At 43.3% G+C, this 26,525-nt stretch overlaps 1 protein-coding gene across 1 annotated transcript in view; it reads left to right on the forward strand.

Moving 5' to 3' along the window:
- HNF1B (HNF1 homeobox B) overlaps positions 1 to 26,525 on the forward strand; it is a 62,393-nt gene that overhangs the window by 13,798 nt on the left and 22,070 nt on the right. Inside the window, exons 2-4 of the mRNA XM_083173097.1 lie at positions 3,263 to 3,462; positions 4,474 to 4,738; positions 8,920 to 9,164. Coding sequence (XP_083029223.1) covers positions 3,263 to 3,462; positions 4,474 to 4,738; positions 8,920 to 9,164 — 710 coding nt within the window. The remainder of the gene's footprint in view (positions 1 to 3,262; positions 3,463 to 4,473; positions 4,739 to 8,919; positions 9,165 to 26,525) is intronic.

Here is a 26,525-nt window from a genome sequence, read left to right on the forward strand (position 1 = left end):
TACAGCTTAAAAGTAAGTAGTGAGGATTTGATATGTACTACTAGGGGCTGGTAGTCAAAGATGGACACTATGACTGAGATTTAATAGGATGAGAGATTCAGAAAGTGAGAGATTTGGTGAGAAATCTCCAGTTTTTTAAAAGTGGCAATCATTTGCACTGCAAAACAAGTTTGATTTTGAAGTGTAAATGATTGCCACTTTAAAAAAAACTGGAATATAGGGGGGAAACACAAGGACAGGCACCAGTAATAGCATAGCAGTTACAAGTCCAGAAGGGAATCTATATAATACATAAGTGCCTCGGAGGGTTATGCATGTAGAACTTAAATATGATAGGCTTGCCTGAAGAGGTGAGTTTTCAGGGAACGCTTGAAAGTTTAGGACTGGTGGAGAGTCTTAATGTGCGTGGAAGGGCATTCCATAGGATGGGAGCAGCCCGATGAAAGTCCTGTAATAGTGAATGGGAGCTAGTGATCCTTGCAGAAGAGAGACGTAGATCTTGTGTAGATCGTAGTGGTCGAGATGGGTAGATATTTTGTGATAAGTGCAGAGATATATGCTGGTGCAGTATGGTTATTAGCTTTATATGCAAGTAGAAGTGTTTTATATTGAATACGGTAATATACAGGCAACCAACTGGGTTGAGCGGATCAGCAGACGATGAGCGTCTTGCAAGGAAGATCAGCCTAGCAGCAGCATTTAAAATTGATTGCAGTGGTGAGAGTCTGTTCTTGGGATATAATGAGTGCATGGATAAAAGATTTGGTAGTGTCTTGTGTGAGATAGGGTCATATTTTGGATATGTTTCTTAGATGCATGTAACATGATTTGGAGACAGATTGAATGTGGGGAAGAAAGGACTGTTCAGAGTCGAGGATGACCCCTAAGCAACGAGCTTGTGGGGTAGGGTAGATAGATAGAGTTGTCAACAGCAATGGAGAGGTCAGGATGGTAACTGTTCTTAGTTGGCGGGAATATAAGTAATTCCATTTTGGAAATATTGAGTTTGAGTTGGCGAAAATACATCCAAGATGAGATGGCAGAGAGACAATCAGAGACTCGACCCAAAACCACTGGTGACAACTCTGGGGTTGACAGATAGATTTGAGTATCATCAGCATACAAGTGATACTGAAATCCGAAAGAGCTGATTAGTTTGCCAAGAGAGGAGGTATAGATGGAGAAAAGCAGAGGACCTAAGAGTGAACCTTGCGGAACTCCGATTGACAGAGGTAGTGAAGAGGAAGTAGAGTTAGAGAAGCAAACACTGAAAGAGCGATCAGACAGGTAAGATGTGAACCAGGAAAGGGTTGTATCATTAAGACCTAGGGAGTGTAGTGTTTGTAAGAGAAGAGAGTGAATGTGTTGACATTCAAAAGGTTTTTCACAGTTTTTTGGTGTCAATGTCCACACACAATGTTTATTTTTTTTTAATGGATTATTGTTTCTGTTCAATTGTGAACATTTAATAAAAAAGTTATTATCAACAGATAATGAGCAAGCACCTTATATTACATTATATTATTGTATCTGGAAAATAATCAGCCTACTAGTGTTGTAGAAAAAGGAAACTGGCTTCAGTGTAATATCTGGTGTGAGTTGAGAATGTGAATTAACAGAACGCAGTAGTTAGGTAAATGTATATTTTACGTGCAAAGTAGAAGTAAATGATAGTGTTATAAACAGAAAATATTCCAGACTTAATTGTTGCAGGGAAGATGCATCAAGAGAAATAAAGTGGAAAATTACCCAATCAATCAATAAATCAGCTTCTGACATTTATTTAACACAGACTATTAAATAAAAGTTGGATGCTGGATCGCTATATTTCTGGAAGATTTGATGCATCTCCCCCTGTACATAATATAAGCAGTAAGAAAGCAAATTAAGATGAATATAATAGCAGTAATGTTTTTAGCTTGAAAATGAGCTTTTACTTCATGAAATGTGCTCAGTACTCTAATGCACTTGTAATAATTTGCATCCTTTTATATAATAGTGATATGCAGTGGCGGCTCCTACCTCTTTAGGTAAGCAGCCCATAGAAGTAATCATGGTCCCGGCGCCTGTACAATATAAGTTACAGGCACCGGTACCAGTGTGTGCGCAGTAGTGATATAGGTACTGCGCATGCGCAATTGCCGTTTTTGCCCTGCAGCCCGCAACAAGGTGTCCCGGAGGGAGGTAACACCTCCCAATGGGACTGCCTTTGTGACTGGCAGGTTGGACTTCCAATAGGAAGTCACTGCCAGTCACAGTGAAGCCAGTGCAGTCTCACAGACTGCATCTGGCTTCACTTCAGTTTCGGATTGTACCTGGGGGGCTGCAGCCCTGCAGCCCATAGGTAAAAACCACCACTGGTGATATGTGTTGACATTCACCGTTAAAAGTCCCATGGATATCCTGAAGCTTAGCTACTGTAGTTGCTAAATGGATAAGTCTTGGCCTTCTTCCACATCACTATAGCCATTTGTTACGTACAGTAGTTGTATTGTCTTGCCTTTTCTTCTTGGTTGTTTGATTTCAAACAATATGCTGCTCTGGCTTGCTGTAACAGGGTTGTGCTACAAACACACATATTTCTTGAGCACTTTGGAAACACTAACTGCATATAAAATGTGCAGATGGGCCAGAAAACCATCTGTGAGTGATACATGGGGTATTGACTAATCCCCGCCCGTCCTGATGGTCATGTGACTGGATCTTCCCGGGGATAAGGGAGTTTGACTTTAGATATAGGTATTTGCCCCTAATAAAGATGGCGACATAGAAGTCTCTGCCGCGAATACTGGAAGTAGTGAAGTCACCATCTTTATTATGGGCAAATGCCTATATCTGGAGTCAAACTCTCTTATCCCCGGGAAGATATATTTTCACATTCTGTCCCCCAGGGTTTTTGGGAACAACCCACATATATTCTTGTTGCATACTTGCTCACTCCATCCGTGCGCACTTTGTGTGCATCCTATCACTTTCTGTGTTTGAAAAATGACGGGAGATGATGGGTTGGTACTTTAACTCTCTCCACTTTATCTCCCACAAAGCTTTAAAAAATAGCCCCTTTTATTTTGTTTATTAATTATTAAAACTGCATTTGGTGTTGGTACAAAATACTCTTTATAAAGAACTTTTAATTTTATGAATTGTTTGCAGACGTAAACTACATGTATGTGGCTTCTTCTTAAGACATCAAACGTACTTTGGTGGCTCCATCATTATATATGTGACTTGTTTTCACTTTACTTATTTCAATTGCTTGCAGTGAGGATCCATGGCGGGCAGCAAAGATGATAAAAGGATACATGCAACAACACAACATTCCCCAAAGAGAGGTGGTTGATATTACAGGACTGAATCAGTCACATCTATCCCAGCATCTCAACAAAGGAACTCCTATGAAAACCCAAAAACGTGCTGCTTTATATACCTGGTACGTGAGGAAGCAGAGAGAGATCCTAAGACGTAAGTATGCGAGTGTATGTGCCAGACATATGAAGCATGACCAGTGCACCGTGGGTTATGGTATAAGCAGAATTGCAACATATAGCATCTATTTATATCATGCTTGCTTACTTTTCTTCCCCCTCTTCTGGTCTGCAGCCTGGTCTGTGATAGGGGGCATGACTGGCAGGAAGTTGGGCTAATCAGCAGCATGGCCACACAATAGCGTTATCTTAAGGGGCATACAAACGGGGCGATTTCAGACTCATTTCTAAGCGATCTGACTGCATCTATCATTTTTCCTCCCACTATGTACCTCTGTCCCTTCCCTTACCAAACATGCCTCTATTGGTATTAAAAAAATGTGTGTAGGGTGTGCAATGGGGCCCCCCTTGATTTAGGGGCCTGTGTGCACTACAGACACTTCACACATTATAAATACACCACTGGTTGGACACACTACTGCATAACAAATATTTCAACCCTTTTCCTAAACTCACATTACAGTAGATTAAAGCGAGCCATACATCTACAGATCGATTGTCAGATTGGGCTGGTTGGAACAAAAACCTGGTAATGGATGAGAGCAAATGACAGTTGACCATTTGCTTTGAAATGCTGGAAAACTGCCAAAAACTGTCACTCATCCATTACCAGGTTTTTGTCCCAACCAGCCCAATCTGACAATCAATCTGTAGATGTATGGCCAGCTTAAGTCCATAGATTTCTATACATTAGTATCCAATATAACAGCGTAACAGGATGATCATAAATAATTCCTTAATTCAAGTAAACGACAGCAGTAACAACAATAACACTATGGGGGTTTATTTCTAAAGTACTTTAAATGACATAACAAAACTGGTGAAAAACACTGCTTAGTATATAAACACCAATGTCTTTTGTGGTTGACACTGTCTCTGATGTTGGAAGTCATAGGCAATCACACTATATTGTTTATCTGAATGAAGTCCTCTTTATGTTGCTTTATGTACATTTGCAGCAGCTATATATTTCCCCCTTTCTTTGCAGAATTCAACCAGACAGTCCATGGATCTGGAAATATGACAGACAAGAGCAGTCAGGATCAGCTGCTGTTTCTCTTTCCAGAATTTAACCAACAACCTCAAGTCACAGGGCAGTCTGACGATTCCTGCTCAGAGCCCGCCAACAAGAAAATGAGACGTAACCGCTTCAAATGGGGTCCTGCATCCCAGCACATTCTCTACCAGGCCTATGAAAGACAAAAGAATCCCAGCAAAGAAGAAAGAGAGGCTTTAGTTGAAGAGTGCAACAGGTAATGTGGGAATCTTAGGGCTTTATCTGTACTGAGCAAGATATGGGCAGAGTTTATTGGGCATAGGTTGTACAAGTGACAATATGGGGCAGATTCACAGACAAGGGCTGAATGGCCCACTAGCGATCATGCATTTCCATCTAGTGCATCTGTAGATGCGCCATTAGTTGTACCTTGGAAACATGCGCAAGCAGTTGCGTGGCTGTGTATCTCAGAACGTAGATTCTTTCAGCTATACACCTGCAGCAATGTCTATGTCAGGGTTGCCGACCCTCCCGGAATTTCCGTGAGTCTTCCGAAAATCGGGTACCCCCTCCTGGCCCCCCGGAAGGGTGGGCAACCCTCCCAAATTCAGGGGGGACCCCCGCTGACCCCCGGATCGCGGCATTAAAATGCCGCAATCCTCGGGTCTCAGAGGAGGGGGCAGAGCTAAAACGGCACAATCGCGTCATTTTAGCCCCACCCCCTCCACGGAGATACGTGAATTTGATGCTTTAACAGCATGGGGGTGGGGCTTAGTGATGTCACTCGTAAGCCCCACCCCCTGAGCGGCTGCTGAAACTCTCCTCTCCGGGCTTCTCCCGGAGAGGAGAATCTTAAAGTCGGCAACCCTGGTCTATGTGTTGTTATCCACCCCATATTACCTCCCAATCCAGGAACAGCACTTTCATTTGTGCTATTTTACATCTATATTTATTCTGTAACTATGTACAAACAAATTTATGACATATGTGAAAACATTGTTCAACTTCGTGCGACATGAACACTACATCCATATCTAATTTGGCTACAGTATATGCATTTTGTAATGTACCGACCATTCGTATAGACAAATATGTGTACCCAGCAACCAAACTATGGCCCTTATTCTGATCGGTGCGGATATTCCCGCATTCTTACGGTGCGGTCCGCACGCCACGGTGTTTTGCCGCGTGCGGCCATCGTCCGTAGAAACGCCCACGTGTCCTCCGCATTCGGACGGACTCACTCTTTAAGAACAGGGCGTGTTTACGGACGACATACAAAGCATGCGTGTGCGGGAGAAACACTCCGATTCGGCACGGTATTACAGAGTATTACAGAGTATGCTCGGGAATACCGCATCCGAACGGGAGCCAAGCGGTGCTACCGCCCGTAAGCGGAGTATTTACGCCAAACAACCCACTATGAAGTATCTTCTGCTATACATCACATGACCCACTTATTCAATTACCTATCCTCATAAAAAACTGCTTATTTGGAACATGTCGAATACACATGTGTATTGCTAGTATTAATATTCTGTCATGTCCATTGTTAGCAGTTTTAAAGTGTCTGACAAGTACAGCATATGTGGGGGACTAGTAAGGTTTCCTTGAAGCAGCAATGGTTTCAATTAAAGCACTGACAAGCGTCCTATTAGTGAGTAATGAGTAAAGGAGTAGATTCTATTGGGTTCAGGTGTTAATGGTTGTAGTCATTAGGCGTACGTTCGCCTAGCGCATGAACGAGTGGTGTCCGCAAAGCAATAGTACACTTGTGGACACCGCACATTTCTGCCCTTTTTGATCGCGTGCATTCGGAGTGGTTTCCGAATGTACGCCCCCCAACATAAGTGTACTCCCCCGTGTCCGCCCATGTTTCCGCCCCGTTTTGCCCACTTTGAAACTACGCCCATGTGTCATTCCGCATGACGCCCATAATACGCCCCTATTTCCCGAATGATAGCGGGGAACAGTTCTGGACGGGATCTGGCCGAACTGGTACCGAGTCAAAGCGTGGCACATGCGCGTTGCGTTCTCCACGCATGCGCAGACGCCGTAAACACGCGATCCGAAAGTATGCGGTAAAGTCCGCGTCAATCAGAATAAGGGCCAATGTGCATTTAGTTTGTGGGATGGGATGGAAAACAATGTTGGAAACAGGTTGCTGAATGTAATAGCCTCCGAGTTCCGCGGCCGTACAATCATTGACATAACAAAAATTTGCTTGCCCCTTTGCCCCAACCACCGATTGCCCCTTTAACAAAATCCGAATTCGGAGGCTATTACATAGGGTGTTCAAAAATAATGTAAATCTGCTAGAACATGACTATGGATGGTAGAATATCTCTATAAATGGATATATGTGCTTGCATAACATAAGAAAACAATTGTGTAAATGCTGATGTTGATAACTAACTTGGATTGAATAATTGTAAATGTATAAGTCTATGTAACTGATGCCTAGGATAATCCGGGCACATATGCTATAGGCATACCTCCCAACATTTTAGCCTGCTGTGACACATGCTCCTAAAAATATACAAGACCTTGAGAAAAGGGGGCGTGGTTTTGTGGTAATGTCTGTGATTGTGAGGCCACGCCCCGTTCCACAGTTGTGGGGGCATGGTCAGAGCTCTGTGAGCTGCTGGCCATGCCCCCCTGTGCCTAAGTCTCCCTGAATAGATGTTGTCCGCATGCTAAGCAAAGTGGAGTGTGTCAGGGGGGACTCCCAATTGCCCCCCACACACACACACACCATGGGACACTGTCCTGTGAAAATTGGGTATGCTATAGGTGCCAACTTGTACTTATATTGTTGCTTTTACATTTGACTTATTGAGCATAAATTAGAGTATGCAATCAAATCAGCATCAGGCCCTCAGCCTGTGTAATGCTTTGGCCTTGCCTACTTTTACAAGATGAACACATCCTACAATGGTGACAGAAACATTGTACCTTTTGTTTACAAAACAATGTTAATTAGGAGAATACAATTCACAGCATTTCAGTGCATGTTGTGTGGCAAGTACATATGTAATCTACGTCAGACATGATAAACTCTACACAGACAAAAAAAATTTGAGTCAGGCAAAGTGAATAAGATAAATGTATTGCTATTGTATTAGATAACTGCATTAGAGCTGTCCCCGGGTCTATTTATTGTGTGCTGGAGATAAAAACTGTGCATCACATTGTTTCATACTCCATCACTGCTGCTAATTCTGTCACTGCAGAGATAACAGAGGAGACGCCAGATTAGGTAGTAATGTGTCGTCAGAACCCAGCCAGATAATTATATCAATTGCTTGTGGTGATCATTATACGGCTTAAAGCTGGCAATACAGCATCATTTTGATTGGTCGTGCTATCGATTGTATGCACATCATGAGGTATTTCGGTGTGATGCACAGTCCCGCGGGTCCAGCGGTCGTTCCACTGATCATACATGCTGCACGTATGATCAGTTGGGATATCTGGTGATCGTAAGCAGATCATATGTGTTTTATATCACATACAATCACTTCGATTGATCATATGGCCTGCATATGATTTGCATTTCATGCAGGTTGTTCTAATATATGGCCATTTTAGGTGACTTAATTTAATCCTGCCACCATCAACTGCACAAACCCTATCTCCATCTAAATAAGGCCTCTATAAGGAATGATTAAGCATCTGTGCATGCAACCACTTTAGTGACACCCACAATTCTCCCATAACAAGCCCACAAGTTGAACCATCTCCATGGATTAGTTTAGCAGACTCCCCATCGCTGCCCAGGAACATCTAATACATATCGGATACTGTGCATCTGAATTGCAGTGTGTGTCCAGTATTAGTTTGAGATTTGCCAGCAATTATCAGGTTAATCCAATTATCCACAATGTTATTGAGGCTAAAAGTTAGTGTAGCAACAGCAGCACTTTACACCAGCCCATATAGGTAGACATGCCTGCATGTAGTACAGGTTGAGTATCCCTTACCAAATATCCGTTATCCAAATTATTCCGAAAACCATACATTCCAGAAAGTGATTTTTTTTTTTATGTGCTAAAAACACTATTGGGGACATCTGTAACTGGCACACTGGGACATGATATGTAACTGGCACTAAATAGGTGCAAGAAAATGATTGCTTGGCATTTAAATTCAGTACCTGAGATAGTACACCAACTTTGTTTCATGTTTTGAAACCTTGTTTTATGCACAAATAACATATATTTGTGTGTGTTTCATGTGGTTGATGTGTTTATATAGCATAAATGCAAGATACCTCAAAATACATCATTGAAATATAAAAGTATTCTAAAATACAGAATACGTTATACAAAATTCTTCTGGTCCCGAGCATTTTGGATAAGGGTACTCAACCTGTACTGAGATTAAAAGAATAAAGAAGAATAAAATACTTAAAAAAAACAACCTTTATGTTTACAGAGCGGAATGTATACAGCGAGGCGTATCTCCATCAAAAGCACATGGTTTAGGATCAAATTTGGTCACGGAGGTTCGTGTTTATAATTGGTTTGCTAACAGAAGAAAAGAGGAAGCATTTAGACAGAAATTAGCTATGGACGCCTACAGTACAGGTTCCTCACATCAGCACAATATGAACCCAATGATGTCACATGGCTCTCCACACCATACACAGTCAAGTTCTTCTCCCCCAAGCAAGTTACAAGGTAAGAAACAAAACATGCGCTTAAAGTGTGTAATGCTAACATGGTCTCATAATAATTGAATACATTATTTTCATAACAAATATGACAATTAATAAAAGACGGCTGTTATTTCAGTTGCCATTTTTTCCATTGAATTAATGTTTTTTGGAGATGTAAGCGAGGTAGCACACAAAGGAATGAATGATCCAATTTTAGTGTGTTTTGGGAGGAGTGGTGCTTGTCTGGAATGTGCATTTGTTTAACATTGTTTAACCTTTTATGTTCTGCTAAGGCATCCTGCCATTTCCAGGAGGCCGTCGAGAGTACATTTTAGATCACACGTTTTTTGGAATGTGCATGATGTCATTGGTAGGAACAGGAAGTGCCTAGCTAAAAGAGAGAGAAAAATAGCTAAACAAAGAGACAGTGTTGTGACATATACAGCTACAGTGTTGATTTGACAGACATTTCTTAACAAAATTTAACCAGTTGGGAATTATGTCACAGATTTTGTAATGTTGGCCTTTGACACAATAATTAGTTGTGTTTAAAAAGAAATGATGGTGCTGCAGTGGCAATATTCAATACATGCAGGTTTCCTCTGAGTGTAATCATTCCTGTAAGAAATAAGAGGAATGTGTACCCCCACATCAGTACAAGGCCAGTTTACTGCTATATTTACTAATATTTTTTTATCTGAGTTAGGTACTTACACACTAGACAATTCTTTAAACAATACGCACTATAACCACCAGTGATAATGACATTTTTGTGTGTATTGATTATTGACCTGTGTACGCACGATGGGGGTACTCAATAAGTGCTGATTTTTCCAACAGTTGGAAAAATCTGCACTTTTCGTTGATTATCGGTCAACTTTACATTTGACCTATTCAATTCAAGTGCCCGTGTTTGACTGTCAGAATCTACAAGTCGAATTCGGATCAACAGATAAGCCGGCCGAAATCAGCCAAATTGAATAGGGATGTCCACATTTTTCAGCTACCTGAAAAATGCGGACAAAATTTAATATCCCCCTATATAATTAATGATGCACACTCCTGTGGGTCATTATTGAAGTGCTCTGTCTTCTGTACATGTAGCTTAATCTGAGGATATCAATGACAGCATACTACTGACAATATTGTTTGTGAAATCGCTCAGTATGTATGCACTATATCATTTGTTCCAGGGAGTTCATGGGAAAACAAATCATGAGCGACTGTGTATCATTTGCAATGTCGTCTCTTGTGTTCCCAGCTTTAGAAGTGTCTGCCTGTCATTAGCCTGTCGTCACATTTACACTAGGAATTAGAGGCATGTATTTTTATAATAAATGATTACGTTCCAAAGTGTTATTGTATTTTGTTATTATAGCAAGTTTTCTATGTTATTGTTGTATAATGCAGACATTTTTCAGTCAGTATTATTAAATACGTTTTTACATTTTGCATGCTTTTGGCCTACTAACTTGTTGTATACATCGTTTTCTCTATTCAGGTACTTTTTTAGTAGTGCATTCATTGTGGGACATACAGTATCCATGACACTGGTTGATTTGGTATATACTGTGGGGGGTTATTCAACAAAAAAAATTAACCCTAGAATGTCTGTGTGTGCATGTATATGTGGTAGGGAATATAGATTGTAATCTGCACTGTGGCAGGGACTGATAGGAATGTTCAACTATACTCTGTAAAGCGCTGCGGAATATGTGTGCGCTATATAAGAAACTGATAATAAATAAATAAGGCTGCAAATTCGCAGCCTTGGGAGTCCACCAGACGGTGCCTGCCAAATGCCGGTACGCTCACCCTCCCTCGCACACCGCGTATGCTCGCACGGGCTGCAAATGGTTGTTTAACATAAACATCCATTCCCAGGCTTTGGGGGAACACCCACATCATTAGAAGGTCACCGTCCATCGAATGATGTGGAAGTCCCACGCACATCTAAGGTTACTCTCAGGCAACCTTAGATATGTGTGGACAATCGGCAGGAAGTGGGCGGGCAGCTGACATCTGGTAATGTCAGCTGCCCACCCCGGCACCCACGTCACGGGCCGATTACCATGGGAACGGCCAGCATTTGCTGTGGCCGTAAGCACCCGGTGTATGCACCTGCGTAGACATGCAGCTGCGCATAAGGCCAACATCTGTCCCCCATGTGAACGCACAGGGATGCAAATAGTTTAGAATAAGGGACTTACTATAGAAGCATCTATATTCTATTGTTGATATGTGTCCAGGTGATAAGATCCCAGTCTAGGAGCCCAGGAGAGCTATGATGAACAGTAGAGCGAGAGGTATTGTTTGATAGCAGCCATTGTCCCTCTACCTGTAATCTAAACACAAGCCAACTCAAAAGTCAAACAATGGAAAGCAGACTTTGACAAGCACAAAGGTTAGCACAGGGTCAAAACAGGGTTACAGCTCACATCTCTTTTCCAAGAGCTGCCCCATTTATTCAAACAGTTGTGTGCTAATGTAACTACTTTGCTGCTCCAGTGTAGGTCTGCAATGAATTGTAAATGAAGGTAACAAATGAACAAATGTTTACTGTAGCTCTAATAAGTCATAAATCTAGATATTAATAATATGCAATGCATATGTTGAAAATGATTTGATGTCTTAAGCCTATTATTCTGATGACACATTACATTATTATCACGGCTATATTTTACATGGTAGAGCACATAACAATCAGAGGATACTACCAATGCACTCCAGTAACATGGAGAGGAAATGATTTGCACAGGTTTGTGGCTGGATGATTGGGAACTACTGAGATGATGAGATGAGTACTGGAGTTAGTTTTGGTATTGGAGGTATAGTGATAAGAGGGTGTAAATCCCTACTGCTGTTGACCACTTGATACACATCATGGTCACATTTAGATAGAAGCCAATTGACTTCCCAGTATGTCATTGGTCCGTGAAAGAAACCTGACACATCAAAGGTAGCTGTCATGAAGAGAACATTTACTATTGGCAAATACAGTGCCCAAGTGGGATGAGATTATCAGTAGAGCAGGGGGTATAGCTAAATATTACAGAAAACACCCTGCATCCCAGACATCTTATTGTCCAGTTGCTGCTCAAAAGTTTACATTAGATGTGTTGTCTTGCGCCTCATTGTTCCTATTCGTTCTTTGTTATGTTAAGCATATGCGGCCAAATTTCATATTTTTTTTAAAGTGGCAAACCATGCTTTGTAAATGATTTCTGAGTTCTGCTGGCATCCAGCATGGCCGCCAAACACGGAGGCTATTACATTTTGCAATTTATGACTACACAGAAACATATGTTCACAGAGAATTATTATATTATGTTGGATTATAAATGAAATATTTATGTAAAAAATGTTGGAGTAAATCTAAATAATGCATATGACATGCAACTTCAAATGAAAGCATTGAAATAAGGATTATCATCATTCTGAAATAATGTTCAGGTAGACTTTGCTACCTGATGGAAGCACATCACTAAAGGCCCATACACACTGGGCAATGTTGAGCTGAAATCCGCTAAAAATCTGTGTTTTTAATGGCTTTCTGCTCAAAGCTCAGTGTGTACGGGCCGGCGATGAGCGGTGATGCGCGCTCCCGTATCATTACTGTGAAAGCCTCTCATCTGCTGGTATTATGGCTTTGTGGGCTGCTTTCCATAGCAGCCTTGTGAGGATGGATCTTAACAGTAACATTTAGATGGGCTTTGGTGCACTACAGTCCTCATCATGGGTTACTTGGTTATAGTTATTTTATTTATTTTATATATTAAAAATAGGTAATGGGATGGAACATGCCTGAAGGTGCAGTAAAAAGCGTTTTTGTCATTGAGTTTTAAGACTAGATTTAAAACACACTATACCCACCTTACTAATACTGTTGGATGCTAAATCCATTTCAAATATTCTTGTACTACAATGTTGTATATGATTCTCATTGTCATTCTTACATTCTAGTCATTCTCAGTTTGAATTGTAGTCAATAACATGTACGTGAATTTCCAAAGACAATTTATTGCTGGTTAGATAGGTCTATAGGTTATATGCTAATTGCACCATATAGCCACAAATGCACAAACTTTTGGATTTGCTAAATATTCAGAACACAGTATACAGAATAATTACAGATACAGGATTTTGCAATAAGAATATTGAGCATGAGAAAACACATTTTGTTCTTTGCCAGTAATAGCCAGCTGCAGCACTGGGATCTAAAAACATCACCAGTCCTACTATGGCCTTAAATGTGTGGAGTTTGTATATTTTCCATGTTCCTGCCAGGGGTTTTTCCAGTTGCTCCGCCCCCTCCCTTTGGCTCCCAACAAAATTAACCCTGGTGTGTGCATTTGCATGAACATTGTATAGGGAATACAGATTGTAAGCCAAAATGGGGCAGGGACTGATGTGAATGGCCAAAACATTTTCTATATTGTGCTGCAGAATATGTAAATAACTGGTAATAATCACCTGGAAGAGATAACCTAGAGATAAAGTAGAATTGTCCATACAGTACATGACATGTGCACGTTTGCTAATGTCTATATCCCAATACTTCCTATAACTTCTTTCTCTTTCTTAATTGTCAGTTGTCCACGTTTAACCTGTTTGTTTGTTTGTTTGTTTGTTTGGTCTGGTAATAGGCTATAGTGTTGACTTCCTTATGGCACCTTGTTTACTTTATTTTGTAGGCCACACTATGATATGCAAGTGCAATTTTTGGCAGACTTTGATGAGATGACCAAAATGTGACCCTAATTCAGGAATGTCTCACATAAAAGAGTGACAGAAGAGAAGTTCTGCTCTCTGAGACAGATGCCCAAAATGTAAGACTGTCAGCAAAGTCAGCTGTTTTCAGTGCTGTTCCTTGGCTGTGCTATAATACACCAGCATGTAGCCTACTGTTGTCATGGCATTGTTGCCTTTATGCATACTTAAGACAATTAAATTGTGGCTTTGGACAAGTCTTGTAGTCTTTGATGTGCCCTCATCCTTCCATTGCGTACTCAGTCACACCATGACACCCTTTGTATTATTTCTCTTAAAGGGACTGCAATTACTGTACCAGTGTTCATTTATCTTTATCCAGAAGGCCTCTAGGACTCGTAGTTTATTTTACTGGCACTAGACTGAGACAGCAGGAGCTGTCCTAGGATATAGAAGCTATAGTGGCACCCTATTCTGTGGCTCTGTTTCACCAAACTGGAGTGATGGTTACCAGCATAATATGGTTACAGAAGTAGAGGTCACGTAAGGTCAGTGTGAAAATTGATTGAATTTGTTGGAGACTGGTGCGTGCATTGATTAGATTCCACAGAAGGAGGAAATTTACACAAGGCATTTGTTTATATGACATTGAGGCATTTTAGCTGTATTAATGTGGCTTCTAACAAGATAGGACAGGTAATATGTTCTGACCGGTGAAATAGTGGTATTTGTTAATATTCAAAATGCACGATACTACTAAAGAGCGGTTATAAATGTGAAAGTAAAACGGTAAAATTGGTAATTATTGCACTGTGTAGCTATTCCAATCCTATCGTAAGAGTACCCATAATGAGGTTGGCACATTATAGTTGAGGAAGCACAATTAATTCCTGAGAGAAGGGTAAAGAAAGAACTTTAACCAAGTGCAGCCCAGAGAGCAGACATTACAGGAAAATTAGCATAGACTAATCCTTATCAAAGAGCTACATGTTACAAGTGTTTATGTAAAAATTCCAGAACTGCTGCTAGACTGTATTCCATGGGGAAACAAATTTGTTCTATGCACAGCAGGCATCATGTTCATATGACCAAGGAAGTCCTATATACTAAAGCTATTGAGAAGCTCTACGGGGGGGGGGGGGCTCTCACAGCTGATTGGGGAGGAGTTCAGAAGTCAATCGCTTGCACTCAGCTAGCCAGTAAAGAGAACGTCCAATGGGCTAAATTCCATATTGTCCAATATTCCAGTAATGTTAAACTATGAAACCACCGTTACATTTCAGATTATCCAGTGAATAGAATCTATTATGATATTCCGAAATGAGAATAAACAAAGTAACCGTGAACATTAACATTTGGAACATAGAGGTGTATGTATTTTATTTTTACCTTTGGATTTGGATTAGGCAGGGGGGGTTTCCAGAGAGAGGTGGAGCGAAGCATGGGAGTTGAGACTACTGGTATATACAGTACTTGGTCCGTTAAACAATGTATATAGGGCCTGATTCAGACCTGCTGGGTGAATTAGCAGTGCCGTGCGATCACCATGTGAATAGTTAGCCACCACCCAGTCAGAGTGTCATCCTGCCTTTTGTACGCCTGCAAACGGGTAGTGAATGAGTTGCAGCCCGGCGAATGGGCGTCATATCCATCCGCAGGCTGCTCACCATTGAATGATTTCCCCGGTGTGCGCATGCTCTGAGTAACCCAGGAATTACTCAGCAGCTGCGAATGAATCAGCCTGACCAAGGCCAGAGCTGACGTCACACACCCTCCTATAAAACACCTGGGCATGACTGTGGTTTCCCTGACATTCCCAGAAAAGGTCAGGTTGCTGCCCAGAAATGACGGCTTCCTGTCAATCAAATTGTGAACAGCCTTCAGAAGGGGAACCCATCTATTATAGATATAGCCACGCTCATCTAGCATCCAGCATATTGCACTTGTGACATGCTTGGGTCATTGAAGTCACACCTTTGGCTCATTGAAAAGCATTAGCAGGGTCATAGCATGGCACTAGCGCCCATGTCGCAGTGCCGATGAGCGTGTGTGAGTGTATCTATGTATATACTCACATTGTTGTGGTAACCTCCAACAAGTGGTTTGCTCTCATATATTTTTTACGCCTCCTAAAAATAATAACACACACCACCATTGATGCAGTAATACTGCTTTCACATTGCAGAAATGAGTAATGACACGGTATTCTTAAATGGGACTTTAAAACGGGTCAGAGCCTTGAGACCTTTCACATTGCAGGTGAAAACCGTTTTAAAAATCATTTAATACCATTCAAACATTCAACCCGTTTAACCCCCAAGGGACACGTTTAAAGCTATTGAAAAAGAGCTGTTCAAACTGCCAAAAAATGGCTTTAAAACGTGTAGGACTCTGCTTTTTAACCGTGTTGAAATACCAGTTAACTTTAACCGGTAAATCAACTCTGGCACTTTCACATTGCAGCCTTAAATGTTTTAAAATGGAAAAAAAATGGCAATATACCATTTTAAAAGTGCGATGTGAAAAGGGTATAATTGTCCCCACTGATATCTATAGTATTATTCACAGCTTTGTTTTGACAGTATGTAGTTTTTTGCTTTATGTTTTTACAAAAGCTGCATGCTAACATTTTCAGCCAGCTAACATATAATTTTTCTTAACTGAAAAGTGTCCTGTCTAATATATGGAAATTCCTGTGGTTTTTTTTTTAAATGGGAATTTTTATATTTATCTCCATTAATGCATCTACATTTTATTGAATATGTTATTTGTTGTTACATTTGTCACGTGGCAAATTGTTGTAATTAAAGCAGCAAAATACTGTAATTATTCTAAATTAAATGAATACATTGATTCCAATCATTATTACTTATGTAAATGAATACAAATGATCATATTTTAGTTTGGACCCACATGATTAAGAAGTTCTCTGTGTTCTAGAAAATCTTTCAAATTGATATATATACATATACACATATATACATTGCTTTAGCTTAAACTTTCAAGTTCATACATTGAGATAACAGGATAATTTCCTTATTGATGACATAGCAATCTTTAACTAAACAATATTTAACTTCCAGCATAAGGAAGCATCAACTTCTGGTTTAAATTGCTAACCCCATAATCTGCCTCCCCATTCATTTACTGGTAGCTGACTTCTAAATGATTGTGGTAATATAAACAAAGATAATGGTGTTGAGATCACAGCAGCAGTTACAAATGGAATAGAATCTACCATGCAGAGAGACAGGTTGTTATGTTAGGTTGGAGAAGAGTCTGGACTAGGAAAATGGAACAGAAATTGGGGACATTATAATAAGGTGACGACACAAAATAATAGAGGCAGATTCAATTCAATGGGAGCATTTTTGGCCATATCAGCCCATGGCTTCCATACTTAATTGAATATGGCCCATATGGACAGATTGAATTAGCCTTGGGGCTTATTGTGCAGATGCAGTTCTGACATGAGCTATTGAATTCCTACCCCATTGCGTAAAGGCTCCCATACACTAGGGCGACTTGTCCTTAGGACAAGTCGCCCCCGACATCCCCCTGAGCTTCCCCGGCTGCTCCCGGGGGAGCTTGATTAGATTGGCACTTGATGTGCCATTTTTTACGTGATAAATCGTCTCGATTTATCACATGTAAAAAACCCAGGGAGCAGGGGGGGGGGGGCTGCTGGTGGGAGCAGGGGGGCTGGGGACGCTGCGGGGGACACAGGCGGCATAGAGCCGGGCAGGGGGAGCCGGCCGGGAGCTGTCAGTAATGAATAAAAAAAAAAAAAGCCCATACAATGAATGGGCAGCCTGTGATTGGCTGCTGAGCGCTCTCTCAGCCAATTGCTGACTGGCTGAGAGAGCGCTCAGCCAATCACAGGCCGCCCATTCATTGTATGGGCTTTTTTTTTTTATTCATTACTGACAGCTCCCGGCCGGCTCCCCCTGCCCGGCTCTATGCCGCCTGTGTCCCCCGCAGCGTCCCCAGCCCCCCCTGCTCCCTCCACCGCCGCGCCGCCCCACTAGGTCCCAAGTCGGGTGGTCGGACGTGCAGCAGGTCCGACCACCCGACGCAGATCCGATGCGCACGGGACCGCGCATCGGATCTGAGGGGACATCAAAACTAGCCGATTTTGGTCCGATTTCGGCCAGATCCGACTGATCTGGCTGAAATCGGACCAAAATCGGCTAGTGTATGGGGGCCTTTAGTCCCAGAGGATGCACTTAATGTGATTTTCCCTTTCACCCCTGTGACGGTGAGGAAAAATATCTGCATTCAGCAGGACCTAATTATAGTTTCTAGGTGCCCTAGGCTAATACACATGTAGCTCCTCTTGTAATATTGCCAAACACACCTGCATGGCAGGCTTGCCTACCCTTCCGGAATGGCCGTGAGCCTCCTGAAAATCGGGTCTGCCTCCCGCCCCCCCGGGAAGGTGGGCAAGTCTCCCGCTTCCTGTTCATAGCCCCCGCTCCCCCTCGCCCGCTGGTTTAATTACCGCAAATCAGTGTCCGTGGTGAGGGGGCGGGGCTTAAATGACGCGATTGCAGCATTTTGCGTCATTTAAGCCCCACCCCCTGCAGGGACTCGCCATTCATACTGCCCATGCGCATGTAATGAAGGGTGTAAATATGACAAATAGGGTGAGATTTAATAGGATGAGAGATTCAGAAAGTGAGAGATTTAGTAAGAAATCTCCAGTTTTTGTAAAGCGCGCAATCATTTACACTGCTAAACCAGTTTGATTTTGCAGTGCAAATGATTGCCGCTTTAAAAAAACTGGAGATTTCTCGCCAAATCTCTCACTTTCTGAATCTCTCATCCCATTAAATCTCACCCATAGGATCTAATGCTTGTGGCTTGTGAAGGAGACTTAGGGCCAGATTCTCTAAGCTTCAAAAGTGATAAAATAGAGTATGATAAACAGCCAGCCAATCAGCTCATGCCTGACATTTTTCAAACACAGTCTGTGACATGGCAGGTAGGAGCTGATTGGCTGGCTGCTTATCACTCTCCATTTTATCACTTTTGAAGCTTAGAGAATCTGGCCCTTAGGCTGCCCAACTGGCGTTATAGCACAATGTAGATAATGTTCCATCAGGAAGTTACATTGGCACAGCCATCTGGTAGTCACCTTAAGAACTTTAAGCCCCACAGTACATCAGGACGGGTCATAGCTAACAAACATGGAAAAAAATAGGCCTTCATTTTATTCCTTGGCTGTCACATGCAAGTGCTCCCCCAGTCCTGGTGCCCTAAGCTGCAGCCTAGTCAGCCTATTGGTTGATCAGGCGCTGGCATTAAGTGCACCCACTGGGTCTTACCGCGTGAAGTAACTGAGTCCGCAGCTCCAGTCAATTAACCCAGGAGTAAGGCGTTACCATGTGTAACGCCTTACGCCTTACAGGCTTACCAAAGGTGTGGAAATTGGCAAATAATTGAATAGCTTTAGGCTGCAAACCCTGGAGCTGCCGCCACGCGGTAAGTCACACGGCTAATTGAATCTCGCCTATAGTGTCAAAAGAGAGGGAGGGACTTTTATGTAATAACTGTATTTTTGTATAATATTTCTTAGACAAAAAAAATGACACAATTACAAAACTACAAAGTGAAAGCTTCAGAGCGACCATTATAATTATGCGGCCTCTGCAAGCCATTGTTTTAGTTCATGCTTTGTGTTTCTTTACCTCCAACACAATAAAATGCACAAAAATACATTGTTATGAAACTTTAACAACAGCCTACACTATATTATATGCAAATCATTTTGTACATAACAAGATGCTGCCACGCTTAGGGTTACTATAGAAACACAATGTTTTTTTCTCTGAGCCCTCTCTGCCTTTGGACCCTGTAACAGTCACAGTGGCTCCAATACCTTTTGTTACACCCTGATACGCTTGCTAATGCATGAAGACCGTAAACCTGGAGAGCTGGAGGCTATTGCAGTAAATGAGAAATACAATGTGATTGGAATTACTTAGACATGGCTGGATGCTTCACAAGATTGGACAGTGAATATGCTGTGACTTTACACTTTTACACAGGATAGAGTTGGGCAACAAATAGTGGGAGTGCTACTGCTACCAGAACTTGGGTACTGGAATACATCTGTGCAGATAAACGCGCACTGCTGGTTGAGTTCTCTAGTCACATACTTTGCAGCAATCTAGTACATTACGTGATTGTTTTCCTATGATTAGGGTTTATGCAGCAGAAAAAAATATTCTGACTTCAATGAAAATAGTAACCGGGGTGAGCAATGCTAGGCAATAACACTGACCTCCAGCGCTAACACTGGGCTTACTGCCTGCCAGCAAGGTATGAAGGAACTGGCTTATCAAATCCCGCATGCACACAACACTGTAGTTCCAAAATCCTTGCAAAGTCCCTGAAGCATGTCTGTCATACTTGCCTACTTTTGAAAACTAGTTTCAGGGAGATTATAGTTGGTAGTAGAATTCTGCACAGTGCCCCATTGAGGGGGCGCCTTATGCTACATCCACCCTAGGGTGTGTCTAGTTCCATATATGGAGAGATTGTGAAAAGAGATTGTGAACGTGGCAACTAGACGCATTGGTGTGTACTGCTACATCTGAGAGGAATCTTTTAAAATGACTTATATCCAAATATAGATGAGTCCCAAAGCAGTTAGTAAGAGCTACTATATTTGGTAATATGCTGGGAAATGGTGCTGATGATTCAATGTAAATGTATCTATCTCTTAAGGTGCCCATACACATTACAATTATTGTATACAATATTGTATACAATATCGCATCTCATCGCATCTCGGTTTTGCGATGAGATGAGATCTAGTACAAAAAGTATGTGCTGCACATACTTTTTGTACTAGATATCATCTCATCGCACAACCGAGATGCGATGAGATGCGATATTATCCTTTTTTAACAGTGTAATGTATACTAGGTGAAATGAGGGAGATTGCTACACTAATGAGGGAGAGAGGGAGATTGCTGTTATTTCAGGGAGTCTCCTGCAGAATGCAGGAGGGTAGGCAACTATGATGTCTGTCAGTCTGAACACGGCAATTTCAAAAACCGCTGGGCAAATTATTGTGCTGTTTTCACTATGTGGTAGTGCAGTTCTCCCGGAAGGATTATATTCACCATCACCCTATCCCATTCGGCATGCACTATGCAAATGGAGTGACTGGAAACATCACAGCTGGGCTGCATATCCATTTACACAGCAAATAGCCAGGGAGCCTCTCTACCAAGCGCATCTCATGCTGGGTACACACCAGGAAGATATGGCCCAAAACGAGAAAATTTAGATACAATCTCGACCGATTGTATGTAAATCAGCCATGCTTTGGGCCATTTGGCTGCCCTTTTGATGCAATCCCGATCCAATGTGCGGCCGCGCGGGTCATTAGGTCTTTTCTGAGATCCTACCTGCTGTGATATATCAGTTGCGATATCGGCCGATCCAATGCGATCCCATTTTTTAGCTGTTCATAACCCCACTACCCACTACGCATGGAGTTGATTTTATATAGTGTGGCGAGCGAAGCGAGCCACCGAGCCCGAAGCATGGCGAGCGTAGCGAGCCCCATGAGGGGACACGTATTACTGTGCTCGCCACACTATATAAAATCAACTCCATGCATAGTGGGGTTCTGAACAGGTAAAAAAATTGCATCGGATGGGCCGATATATCGGCCGATATCGCATCCGATATATCGGCCACCATGAAACGAAATAAGTACCGATTTATCTACCACTCCTGCTGCATTTTCTTTTTCATTAGTAAAAAAAAAATTAACTTCAGCGTTTAGCTGTAAATATACATAAAGCAGAAGATGTATTTACTGTATATGGCCAAAAGAAAGGGATAAGGGAATGGGACTGTCAGTCGCACTGGTGAGTGTAAAAAAGAAAGGAAAAACCCTTTTTGGAATCACAGTTTGTTTGTCACCTCTTACTTTGCAGTTTTAGCACGTTATTTTCACTATTCATTTTCACTCATATTAAAACAATAAAATCTGAGCTAGGCGTATACATGGACAATACACTTCACATATCAAGTGAAAATGTCATACTCATAAGAGGCATTAGGGAGAATGAATTTTGGAAACAAAATATACCAGCCAATAACGATCTAGCGGCGATATTACTAGACTTACCAATGATAGAAGCGTCTTGAGGCGCACACCCCCGCATCCCATGAATATTCATGAGATACGTAGTATATTAAGGCTCCCCTGACGGCCATCCGGTTGGCCTTGAAAAAGCTCTGTGCGAAACGTACGTCGGCGTTTCACGTGGGCAGAGGCGAATGTTATACTTTGTAAATTGAAATGTATCTAATTTGAATGCTTAGATAGGAAACATCATTGGGTGCCACATCCCTTGATCTGCGGCGCGTCTCTCTGCCTATAGCGGACGCTGCCAGTGACTCACATTGGTGAGCTCACAGGGATTGCGTGGTAACGAACCCGCACCTCTAGACAGACTTCTGTCGGACCAGGCGATGACTACACGGAAGAGATCACTTGTCTCTGTCCGTGTCTACAGCGCTGCGCGGTCTTAAACTTTGTGCATCCTTTGATGAGAAGCGCTCACAGGCTACGGCCGGCGCTGCTTTTGTTATTTGTGATAGCGTGATTACTTTTAAAGCGGATCAGACGCTGACTGCACGGAGGAGATTACTTATCTCTGTCCGTGTCTACAGTACTGCGCTGTTTTAAACTCTGTGCATCCTTTGATGAGAAGCGCTTACAGGCTATATTAAGCCGAATTATCCGCAGACTCCTTATATGTAAAAGAACGCATTAATTGCATCCATTTATAACAAAAGCGATCAGTGCAGGACCAGAACGGCCGGGACGCCGACCTGTGTCTGCTCCTCTAAACACTCCAGCTAATAAAAAGAATAACACTTATCTGATTTTTCACACTAAATAAAGCTGAGTGGCACGGTCCCTATCTCTGCTATTATACGCGAACACAGTATAAAACATTCTTTCCTCTGCCACGTCAGGATAACTATATCCTTTTTAAATTGTCCTTAATTGTTATATGTTGTGTGTATGGTTTTAAATATTTCGCATCTTAAACAAATGAATTAAAGGTTAATTTTTATTCTTTAAATACTATTTTCCTGAAAGTGCATCACATAGAGACATGCTTTCTCTTCAAACCCAATTCTTTACTGTATATGGTCAGTGGCATAGCCCTGCAGCCCCCGCGGTGGTGGGGAGGCGCTGAGGGGGTGTGGGCGCCGGGGGGGCTGCTGGACTATTATTACTACTCACTGCCTTCTGCTGTCAGCACCTGTGCCGGGTCCCAGCTCTCCCGGCTACTGCTGCAGCGCTGCTAATACAAAAAGTGACACTCGGAAAATGGCTGCCCCCATACTGCAGACAGTTTTTCGTCTGCAGCATGGGGGCAGCCATTTTCCAAGTGTCACTTTTCAGTACCAGCAGTAGCCGGGAGAGCCGGGACCAGGCGCAGACGGATGCGGTAGGAGGTAACGCTCCCCCCCGCCGCACCGCGGCTCCCCTACACGCACCGTGGCTCCCCTCCACTGGCAGTACAATCGCGGCTGAGGTAACGGCCGCACGGGGGTGGCGGGGTTTGTTTACCCTAGGGGGGCACCCCCTGCATTTTCGCAGGGGGGGGGCGCAGAATTATTAGTTATGCCACTGTATATGGTCATAGCTTGTTTACAATGACCAGCATTATCCTGCATGATGCAAGCTTTGTAGCTTAGCAGGATGTACTATTGCTAGAAAGCCAGCAATTCTGACTCATTGTTTGTCATGTAAGGTTTCCCAGCTTTCTCAGAATTAAGTTTAATATAGTATATGTATTATATTATTATTAATATTATATATGAAAAAATAGTTTTGTAGTGATGTTAGTGTGAGGGGGGAAAGCAGGGCCTTAAGTAGGGTGTTAATGCACACAACACTGCAGGGTAGTGAGTAGGGATGGCCATCAACCATCAATGATTTAAAATCATTGATGGTTTATGGTCAATGTAGAATAGTTTTGCCATCGATGGGGGAGAACCAAATGTTGTGGGGCAAGACTGTGCATGATGTAAGTGCATGACTGTGGGGCAGTACGGATGGTGTAATGGTTAGCATTACTGCCTCACAGCACTGTGGTCACAGAGTTTGTATATTCTCCCCGTACTTGCGTGGGTTTACTCTGGGTACTCCGGTTTCCTCCCACATTCCAAAAGTTTACTGGTCAGTCATACCGCTTTCAGACCGCACTCTAGACCCGGGTTATTGCTGTGTCCTTGTGAGGTACGGTCTAAAAGAGCCACCACGGGTCGAGCAACATGGTTCATGTGTCAGGTGCAGTGTGAACGGGTAGCCTGGGTCGAGCAACCCAGGTCCCATTCACAGTATTGAGGAGGCAGTACTGTCAGCTCCAAGCGCTGCCTCCTCCCCAGCACCCCGATGACGTGCTGCTGCTCAGCCCTGCCCCGTGTAACGGCATTGACCACGTAATAAGTGGAGCCAGATGTGGAGCTTTTCAACGGAGCTCCTAGGATGGACCTGTGTCCTAATCCCGGGTGCAACCTGGCAATTGCAGTCTGAAAGCAGTGTAAATTGGCTCCCAACAAATTAACCCTAGAATGTCTGTGTGTGCGTGTACATGTGGTAGGGATTAAACATTGTAAGCTCCACTGGGGCAGGGACTGATGTGAATTTTCAAAAATTCTCTGCAAAGCGCTGCGTAATATGTGAGCGCTATGTAAGAAACTGATAATAAATAAATATATAATTTTCTTGCAGTGCTCTATACTTTATTCATATATTCATATATATATATATATATATATATATATATATATATATGTGTGTGTGTATATAAGGTTGGGAGAGGCCTTCTCTGGGTTTAGTTTTGTCATGCCCCACCCTTACGGGAGCATGAACCTTATGTCCGCAGTGGAAAAATGAGGAGGGGCGCCAATTCTTTTTCAGGCACGGGGCACCAAAAAGGCTACTTATGGCTTTGAGGGAATGCGCCCAGGGCCGTTTCTAGAGGCGGACAAGCCGTGCAGCAGCCCGGGGCGCCGCACGGCTTGTCCGCCTCTGAAACAGCCAGGGCGCCCGGCAGTCTAAGGGCTGTTTCACACAGTACGGTTCCTGCCGCACGGTGAAATCCCGTACGGTCAGGGAGCCGCGCCGCACTCAGAATTTTATAATGGCAGGGATGGCCACAGCCCGGCAGCCGTCCCTTCCAGTGGGGGGATCCGGCTGCAGCCGTGCGGCCGGGCCGTGGCCGTCCCGTGTGAATGGACACAATAGTGTCCATTCACAACTGCTGAGTGCGGCACGGCTCCCTGGCCGTACGGGATTTCACCGTGCGGCAGGAACCGTACTGTGTGAAACAGCCCTAACCCCCCCGCCCGCAGCCGCAGCCGCTGCCGCTGTCTCCCCGGCCGCCCGACTCCACGCTGGAGAGGGGAGGGGAACGCATCGTGCGTTTCTCCGTCCCCTCGCCCACGTCACTGGGCTGCCGCTGTCCGCCAATAGGAGCTCGGGCGCGGGATAGGAGAGAAGCACGATGCGCTCCCCTCCCCTCTCCAAGTAAGTTTGTTACTGGGGGCATATGTTTGTGACACTGGGGGGCATATATCTGTGGCACTGGGGGGCATATATCTGTGGCACTGGGGGCATATATCTGTGGCACTGGGGGCATATATCTGTGGCACTGGGGGCATATGTTTGTGACACTGGGGGGCATATATCTGTGGCACTGGGGGGCATATATCTGTGGCACTGGGGGGCATATATCTGTGGCACTGTGGGCATATATCTGTGGCACTGGGGGCATATATCTGTGGCACTGGGGGCATATGTTTGTGACACTGGGGGGGGGCATATATCTGTGGCACTGGGGGGCATATATCTGTGGCACTGGGGGCATATATCTGTGGCACTGGGGGCATATATCTGTGGCACTGGGGGCATATATCTGTGGCACTGGGGGCATATGTTTGTGACACTGGGGGGCATATATCTGTGGCACTGGGGGGCATATATCTGTGGCACTGGGGGCATATATCTGTGGCACTGGGGGCATATATCTGTGGCACTGGGGGCATATATCTGTGGCACTGTGGGGCATATGTGTGGCACTGTGGGGCATAATTGTGGCACTGTGGGGGCATATATTTGTGGCACTGGGGGCATATGTGTGGCACTGTGGGGGCATATATTTGTGGGACTGTGGGGGCATATATTTGTGTCACTGTGGGGGCATATATTTGTGTCACTGTGGGGGCATATGTGTGGCACTGTGGGGGCATATATGTGGCACTGTGGGGTATATATTTGTGGCGCTGTGGGGGCATATCTGGCACTGTGGGGGCATATTAGTAAACAGCATCGGTTGTGCGGCAGCGGCACATGGGGCATAATGTGTAATGGGCATTACGATGTGGGGAGTATTGTGTAATTGCCATCACAGTGTGTGGTCTAATGGGCATCTTGGTGTGCGGTGTAATGTGTAATTGTCATCACGGTGTGCGGCGTAATATGTAATCGTCATCACAGTGTACGGCGTAATGTGTAATTGGCATCACAGATAAATAGTGTATAATGATTTAAGTAGCCTGTCATTGTGAGGCGTACTAGGTCATTGTGTGGCCTTCAGCCAGCCAACTTAAGTGCGGGAGGACA

This window comes from Crinia signifera, chromosome 2 (genome assembly GCF_055691185.1).
Source record: "Crinia signifera chromosome 2, ASM5569118v1, whole genome shotgun sequence".
NCBI lineage: Eukaryota > Metazoa > Chordata > Amphibia > Anura > Myobatrachidae > Crinia > Crinia signifera.